The sequence below is a fragment of the Helianthus annuus genome, chromosome 7 (genome assembly GCF_002127325.2).
Source record: "Helianthus annuus cultivar XRQ/B chromosome 7, HanXRQr2.0-SUNRISE, whole genome shotgun sequence".
In the NCBI taxonomy this organism is placed as follows: Eukaryota; Viridiplantae; Streptophyta; class Magnoliopsida; order Asterales; family Asteraceae; genus Helianthus; species Helianthus annuus.
This window is the reverse complement of record NC_035439.2, coordinates 107,110,778-107,119,756: the sequence shown is the minus strand read 5'-3', so window position 1 is coordinate 107,119,756 and position 8,979 is coordinate 107,110,778. Positions and strand designations below refer to the sequence as shown.

The 8,979-nt window shown below is 38.2% G+C and overlaps 1 protein-coding gene and 1 long non-coding RNA gene across 2 annotated transcripts; one reads left to right on the top strand and one right to left on the bottom strand.

Annotated features, from left to right (window-relative positions):
- Window positions 1–4,321: 4,321 nt before the first annotated feature.
- LOC110926635 lies at window positions 4,322–5,048 on the top strand. Its single transcript, XR_002585313.2, has 2 exons — window positions 4,322–4,877; window positions 4,961–5,048. It is a non-coding gene; the product is annotated as an uncharacterized LOC110926635 (long non-coding RNA).
- A 2,322-nt stretch (window positions 5,049–7,370) lies between these two features.
- LOC110926631 (uncharacterized mitochondrial protein AtMg00810-like) lies at window positions 7,371–7,811 on the bottom strand. Its single transcript, XM_022170352.1, has one exon. The coding sequence runs from the start codon at window positions 7,809–7,811 to the stop codon at window positions 7,371–7,373; it is 441 nt and encodes a 146-aa protein (XP_022026044.1).
- Between the last annotated feature and the right edge of the window lie 1,168 nt (window positions 7,812–8,979).

Sequence of the window (8,979 nt, the reverse complement as noted above, 5' to 3'; positions counted from 1 at the left end):
TCTCTACCAGCATCATATAGTGCTATTAGTTCGGCATGATTTGATGATGTTGCTGTAAGTGTTTGCTTAGTTGACTTCCAAGAAAATGTTGTGCCACCATATGTGAATACATAACCTATCTGAGATTTTGCTTTGTGAGGATCTGATAGATATCCGGCATCAGCATACCCAACAAGCTGGGACTTTTGATCTTTCTGATAGAAAAGACCTAAGTCTTGTGTCCCGCAAATATACCGGAATATATGTTTTACACCATTCCAGTGTCTACGTGTTGGATTCGAACTGTATCTCGCTAGTACATGTACTTCAAATGCAATGTCAGGTCTTGTGTTATTTGCAAGATAATAAGGGCACCGATCGCGCTTAAGTACGGTACTTCTGGACCAAGTACTTCTTCGCCTTCTTCTTGAGGGCGATAAGGATCCTTGTGTGGATCTAGCGGTCGGACAACCATAGGTACGCTAAACGGATGTGCTTTATCCATATTAAAACGTATTAACATCTTCTGGATGTAGTTTGATTGATGGACAAACGTGCCATTGCACAGATACTCAAATTGTAGTCCGATACATAATTTCGTCATACCAAGATCTTTCATTTCAAATTCCTTCTTTAACAACTGAGCAGCTTTCTCTATCTCTTCAGGAGATCCGATGATGTTGATATCATAACATAGACTGCTATTATAGTGAAATTTGAGATTGATCTTTTTATAAAGACACACGGACTGATTACATCAGACTTGTATCCTTTTTTTCGAGATATTCACTAAGTCGATTGCACCACATACAACCAGATTGTTTGAGACCATATAAAGATCTCTGGAGCTTTATAGAACGTATTTCTCGAGGTGTTGATTTTAATGCTTCAGGCAATTTTAATCCTTTAGGGATTTTCATGTAGATGTCATTTTCAAGTCTCCCATATAAGTATGTGGTGATGACATCCATTAGTCTCATATGAAGTCCTTCAGAGATTGTGAGGCCGATTAGGAACCTAAGGGTTATCGCATCCACTACAGGAGAATACGTTTCCTCATAATCAACTCCTGGGATTTGGGAAAACCGTTGTGCTACAAGTCGAGCCTTATATCGTACAATCTCATTCTTTTCATTTCTCTTTATTGCAAACACCCATTTATAACCTACTGGTTTGACGTTTATGGGCGTTCGGACTACAGGTCCGAAAACATGTCGCTTTTCGAGCGAATTTAATTCGGCATTTATGGCTTCGTGCCATCTTGGCCAATCATTTCTGTGCATGCACTCTTCTAAAGTTTTTGGTACGTAATCATTTTCATTGATTACATCCGTTGCTATAGCATATGCGAATATTTCATCAACACGTATTTATTACGGTTCCACATTGTACTATCTTGTACATAATTAATAGAGATCTCATTTTCGTTCGGTACTGGTGTTTCTTCTGAAACTTCATTTTCCTATGGATTCATAGTTGTCTCTTCTGGGACATTTACCTCTACCGGGGTTTCACTTATAATCTTTTATGAGTTTTCACCAACTGCGTTACTTTGCTCTTTTCGTTTCCGTGGGTTTTTATCTTTGGAACCGATTGGTCTCCCACGCTTTCGTTGTATAGTAATCGCTTCTGGGATTACTTCAATTCGAGCAGGTGCATTTGATGCTGGTACATGTGACTTTGTCACTCTATTCGTGTCTGTGAATGCATCTGGTGATTCATTCGCTATTCTTTGCAAATTTATGATCTTTTGGACTTCATATTCACATTGACCACTTCGGGGGTCGAGATTTGATAGCGATGATGCATTCCACATTATTTCTTGTGTTACCAGTCTTTCTTTGTCCTTATCTCCCCCTAAGATTGGGAACATTGTTTCATCAAAATGACAGTCAGCATACCGTGCTGTAAACATATCTCCCGTCATTGGTTCTAAATATTTAATTATGAACGGGGAGTTAAAACCAATATAGATACCCAGTCTTCTTTGTGGTCCCATTGTAGTACGTTGTAGTGGCGGTATTGGTACATATACCGCACAACCAAAAATTCTAAGGTGGGACAAACTTGGTTCTCGTCCGGAGACCAGTTGCAATGGGGAGTATTCGTGATCAGCAGTTGGTCTCAATCTAATCAGTGCAGCGGCATGCAAAATAGCATGACCCCATGCAGAAGATGGTAGTTTACATCTCATTAAGAGTGGTCTAGCGATTATTTATAATTGTTTGATCAGAGATTCAGCTAAACCGTTTTGTGTGTGAACATGAGGTACAGAATGTTCAACATTGATCCCGATTGACATACAATAGTCATTAAAAGCTTGAGATGTGAACTCTCCCGCATTATCCATCCGGATGTTTCTAATTTGATTATCGGGGAAATTGGCTCTCAATTGTATGATTTGAGCTAAAAGTCTGGCAAATGCTACATTTCGAGTAGCTAAAAGGCTCACATGTGACCACCTGGAGGATGCGTCTATTAAGACCAAGAAATAGCGCAATGGTCCACACAGATGATGGATAGGCCCACAAATATCCCCTTGGATTCTTTCCAAAAATGAGGGAGTTTCATGTATCAATTTAGTTTGTGAGGGCCGAGTTATAAGTTTGCCCAGAGAGCATGCTGCACATAATAAGTCTTGTGGTAGTAAAACTTTTAAGTTTTTGAGAGGGTGTCCGGTTGCACTTTTGATTATTCGTCTCATCATTATGCTACCAGGGTGACCTAGACGGTCATGCCATATATTGAATGTATCTTTATCTAACAGATTTTGGTTACTCACCATGTTTGATTCGATAGGATTGATATTAGTACAATATAACCCAGAGGATAAGGCTTCTAATTGTTCAACAATTGTTTCTTTGCCATTTTTGTTTGAAGTAATTTGAAGATATTCAATATTATTTTCAGATATTGTTTTTAGGTGGTAACCGTTTTTTCGAATATCTTTAAAGCTGAGTAAATTTCTTCTGGATTTACTAGAATATAATGCATTATCAATAGTTAATTGGGTACCCGAAGATAATGTTATGTGTGCTCTGCCGGAGCCTTCGATAAGGTTACTGACACCAGATATAGTACTAATCGGTGTCTTTGCCAGAGACAACTCAGAGAAAAATTTCATATCTTTGAGAATAGTGTTAGTACTACCGCTATCTACCAGACATTCATCACCAATAATAGCTCTGCTGGAGCTGGTATACATATTTCTTCTGGAAATAATAAAACACGTTAAATATAAGAAATTGAATGTTTGAGTATGATAAAAACATCATACAACTTTGAATCAAACATCACTAGGTTTTAAATGAAACATAATATTAGTTTCAACAAATATACCGTAGACAAATGAAAACAAAAGTAAAACAAGGAAAAGAAAAAAAAAACATAGTCTAGAAAAACATTAGACAAGTGGTCGCATTTACTAATTTTGTAGATGGAGCTTGTTATTTTGCTCCGCGACTAACAAACATGGTATTAGATTAGTATATTTGGTAAATTTACGTTCTCAGTATAGTAATACTGGGTCAGGAGCATGTTGGATGAATGGAACGTTGAGAAAATTTTCTCTAACATGTCTTCATCGGTGATTCGTTCATCGCATAATTTAAACTTAGAGGTGATACGAAAAAGGGCAGGGTTGTACTCACTAACATTTTTATGATCTTGTAGCCTTAAATGAACCCATTCATAGTGAGTTTTAGAGAGTAAGACGTTGGTCTTACTCTCTAAAACTCACTATGAATGGGTTCATTTAAGGCTACAAGATCATAAAAATGTTAGTGAGATCAAATCGTTTTGAATGTTTTTCCATAACTCAAGAGGGTCATCGACAGTAAAGCATTCCCTCTTCAGGTCTTTATCAAGATGATGACGAAGGAATGCCATAGCTTTAGCCTTTTATTTTATTTTATATAATGGATACTACAGGAGAACTTCGGGTTCTTTATAATTAGAACTTCGGGTTCTATTCAAGAAGAAAATTTTCATATGAGTTTGTATTTTTTCATTAAAAAAAATAAGATCACACCAAATTTATTGATATTATATAATAATTCTTTTTAACATGTTTTCTCGTTGGGTTCCTTTATATCAGAATTGGTGCATTTTTAAAGAACTCTTCTAGAATGATTTTTCATTTTCAGAATTTAAAAGGTGTATGATTTATTATTTATGATGTATAATCAATTATTATATAAAGATAAAGATCTACCACCCAAAATATTAGCATAAAACGAAAAATATCCACATAATATTTTGCCTACATATCTATATTTTAAACTTTAAATTTTATTAAATATTAACTTATATAATAAACTCATTAATTAAAAGTTGTAAGGAATCTTTACATGCTGTATGTATCATATATATACAGCTGTGTTCCATATCATGGTGAACATAGTAAATGAAAAAAAAATCTTTAGATTCACATCCCAATCTTCAATCTGATAGATGTAACACAACTTGCGTAAACCTTGCGAGTAAAAGACCACCGGAGTTCCGGCGACTCCGTCATCGGACCACAACTTCATGTCGCGGTGAACCGTGATTTTATTGAAGCTGCTGGAAGAACCCACCGGATCTCCAAAAAACTGTCGTCTCCGGCGACGGTTAAGCAGCCGGAGATCGGCGTCGTCGCTGCCGGTAAATGTGCCGAACTGACATCGTTGATGATGATGAGGAGGATGATTGTAGCGTCGGTTAACCGGGGAGTTGAATCGCCGGGGGAAGATTTTCGGGTAAGAGATTGTTATGCGTGACGGTAGGAACCGTGGCCGGTGATGTTGGAGATATTGTTACGTCGTCGTTTCAGAAAGTGATTCTGCCGTTTGATTTGAATGTTCCGGCAACGGTGGAAGACACGTGCGGTTTTCCGGTGGACGATGGGGGATAATAGTGTTAGTAGGCTACGTGTATTAATTAATTAATGTTAAATTCATATGTATGTATGTGTTATTTAAAGGAGTTTGTCCTTTTGCAGTTTTGAAACAACACAGAGACTAAGGAAAAAAAAGTGATTTGGATATTGTGTATTCGATTCTTAAATACGTTAAAGGATGTTGATGATGTACCCGGATTTGATGTACCCGGATTTGATGAACGACAATAATCTGAATCCAAAAGTGATGTTGATGAATTCCTAATGTTGAAGATCGCCGGTAATTTTTTTCGTGAAGAGTCAATTCGCGCTGACAACGTGATAAAAACCAAGGAGAAATAGAGATAAACTTGATTCAATTCTTCACAATATTCAACATTACAATATATAGAGATAAACATAGCTGGAAACCCTAAAGCCCATAAGTAATGGGTTGGGCGTAAAAGGTCTGGTTTATAACATCTTTGTATTTTATTACTTATTTATATAATCTTATAACAGAATAACAGCATGTCGGTGCTGTTTCCATTCTTAGTCCTTTATATGCCTTTAACATGTTGACCCATATGGTTTGTTTTTGGTTTGCCTTGGTCCCTTCCATTGTTTATATGCCTTTTTTTTCTTTACTATAAAAAAATATTAACTCGGTGTGGTAACGTCGAAAGTGTCTGTTTGGTAAAAATCAGTCGGAACCGAAATTTTCAGATTGGGCCACGTTGGAAAGGTAACTCGGAACAGTGGCGTTTAGTTATAATCGAATCCTTGAAGTAGAAGACTTGAATTGGCTTATATCAAAGAGGATCGCGGGGATAATCGAGCGATGAAGAAGATGATCACGAGGAGATTCGATTTGTGAAAACCCATGCATTTTTCTTGGACTTGAGAAAATGGATTTGATAAGAGGAGATCCAGACCTATAACCCAGATAAAGATGCAAAATCGTTACATAAAATTAAAAAAAAAATTGAAGAAACCCTATATATCAGAAGGGTGTTGCTAAATGTACCCCTTTTTCTGTTAAATTTACTTTCAAATAAATACAATGCATTAGTGACGTCGTGCTAATGAACCGGCCAAGATTTCGAAAGCTCTATTGATAAAACTGTGGGAGTTATGGTTGGTTTAACAACGGGACTAAAGGTATCTCCACAGTCAATGCCAACTTGTTGTAAGCGGCCGTCACGTACCAACCGTGCCTTGTATTGTTCAAGCGAACCATCAGACCAGAACTTGTGTTTAAACAACCACACACTCCGAATAACATTCATCTCCGGATGATTGTTATTTATAACTTTATCTTGGTTTATGGTTTTTCAAACTAAAGAACTCAAAATATTAATTGTATTTAGTCGAATGAAGTTGTATTCTTAGGCCAGAGGTGTGGTGGCGCTACCAGGCCACATCAGCTGCCATAGCGCCGCTATGGCGCACCGTCCCACTCCGCCCAAATCAATCCGGAGGCGCTATAGTTGGCTCGCGAAAATGGTAACGCCAAGGTTGAACAATTCAGGTGGGGCCCACTAGTTTTAGTCCAATCAATTTTTTGTTTTAATTTTGTTTAATAGGGGGCTCCATCCACACCCTGCAAATTAAAGGGGGGCTCCATAGCTGACGTGGATCCTACTTGGCCTGATAAAGCCCCTAGGGGGCTTCAACCACACCCTCCAGCCTTATTTGATCTTATCTTGCAAGTTTTTTCAGTTTTGATGTTTACTAATAGCTACCGCCCATATGAGGTGTATTTGCAATGTCAGCTAATGTGTAAATCTTTCTCTATGTATTTTTAAAGCCCCTTGCACAAATGGTGTAATCCATTCTTGACCATATCTCCAGGAGTTACTTAGTCAACACACTTTACCTGCAAGTTAGTGTCAAAATAACGGTTAGAAGCGTTAACCGTCATTAATCAGGATCCCGAAATTCCCACTGAATATGCCATCTACAGTTTTTTATTGAGGAACAGAGAATAAGAATTGGAAGGAATAATGTTTGATTGTATTGATTTTCTTGTGTTTTACAATGAAACATCAGACCTCTATAAATACACAGAAATATGAGAAATAAAAGGAAACGTTAAGGCTGGCATCAAGACTGTACATTAGCTGTAGATTTTCGATAAACAGGGAAATGATGTAGAGTTGATCCCTCCATGATTTTATCACAATACATTCCTTTTTTTTCTAACACTCGCCCTCAAGTTGAGTAGTGTGATTCCCGATGCTCAACTTGCTCAAACAGGCATTAAAGATTCGCCCATTTACCTCCTTTGTCAGTATATCTGCTAACTGGTCTTTGGATTGAACAAATGGCAGCTCAATGATCCCCTCTTCCAATTTCTCTTTGATGAAGTGTCTATCAACCTCCACATGTTTTGTTCTATCATGCTGGACAGGATTCTCAGAAATTTGAATTGCAGCTTCATTGTCACTCATAAGTTTGCTGGGTTCTGATGGGGAAAAACCGACCTCTGTCAAAAGTTTTCGAATCCATAAAATTTCTGCCAAACCCCAAGCTATCCCTCTGAACTCTGCTTCATCACTTGACAAAGCAACAACTTTCTGTTTTTTGATTCTCCATGTGACAAGATTTCCTCTATCAAGGTGAAGTAACTAGACATTGATCTTCGATCCCCTTTATCTCCGGCCCAATCTGCATCAGTATACGCTTCGACATTCAAATTTCCGTTTGGTTGAAACAAGACCCCATGACCGACGGTACCTTTGAGATATCTAATAATTCTCAAGACGACTTCCATGTGAGCGACTTGTGGTTGGTGCATGAATTGACTAACTACACCAACTGCATGTGCTATATCTGGTTGAGTATGAGAGAGATATATTAGCTTCCCTACCAACCATTGATATCTCTCTTTATCAGCTAGTTTGGCTTTGAGTTCCATTTGAAGTTTCTGATTTGCTATCATTGGGGTCTCTGCCGGTTTACAATCAATCATTCCTGTTTCTGCCAAAAAATCGAGGACATACCTTTTTTGACAGATGAAGATTCCTCGCTTGGATCTCAGCACTTCTATGCCAAGGAAGTATTCAGCCTCCCCAAGTCCTTCATTTCAAATTCGGTAAACAGGTTCTCCCTTAGAAGAGCAATTTCTTCTTTATCATCTCCAGTTATGATCATGTCACCGACATAGATAATCAAACACGTAATATGTCCATTTCTCTGTTTGAGAAAGAGCGTGTGATCCGAGTTACTTTGCTTGTATCCATACTTTTTCATAGCAAGTGTAAATCTACCAAACCATGCCCTGGGAGATTGTTTTAACCCGTACAAAGATTTTTTAAGGCGACATACTTCTCTGTTTTTGAAAGATCCTGTAAATCCTGGAGGAGCATCCATGTACACTTCTTCCTTTCATTCTCCATGTAAAAAGGCATTCTTTACATCAAACTGATGAAGAGGCCATTCTTTATTTGCGAGGTTATAGAAAAAGGACTCTGATAGTGTCGATCTTGGCCACAAGTGAGAAGGTCCCGGCATAGTCAATCCCATACGTTTGAGTGTAACCCTTCGCGACTAGTCTGGCCTTGTATCATTTAATGGTTCCATCTGGTTTGTGTTTGATTGTAATCACCCATCGACATCCAACAGACTTTTTTACGGGAGGAAGGACACATTTATTCCACGTGTTATTCTTTGCTAATGCATCCATTTCAATTTCCATAGCATCCTTCCAGTGTTGTGACTTCAAGGCTTCCTCAATTGTGGTAGGAGTTTGTTCAGAATATAAAGTAGCGGAAAAAGCTTGGGCTTCCTTGGACAAGTTTCCTGTGGCTATATTAGCCATAGGATATCTAGACTTTCGAGCTTCCTTCTCTGGAGAATACCGCTTTGGAGGTACTCCACTACTCGACCTTGGTGGAAGAGTGTATTTTGTTGCCGCTTTAGGACTTTCACCTTCACTGGCTTCGACATTTGTCCCTTGACCTGAATCATTGTCACCAATTATTGCCTCGTGGTTCTCATGGTTAGTAGCATCTTCAGGACTAGATTCAGGAGTAGGTTCACAATCAAAAATGGGATCATGATTTTGAGATTTACTTACCTTGGACACCAGTTCGGGAGACATTGGGGTGGCACTGTTGGGTGTTTCTTCAGACTGTCTG

Coding starts and splice junctions, on each gene's coding strand:
- LOC110926631 (XM_022170352.1), bottom strand. CDS start 7,811: ATGATTGATTGTAAACCGGCAGAGACCCCAATGATAGCAAATCAGAAA.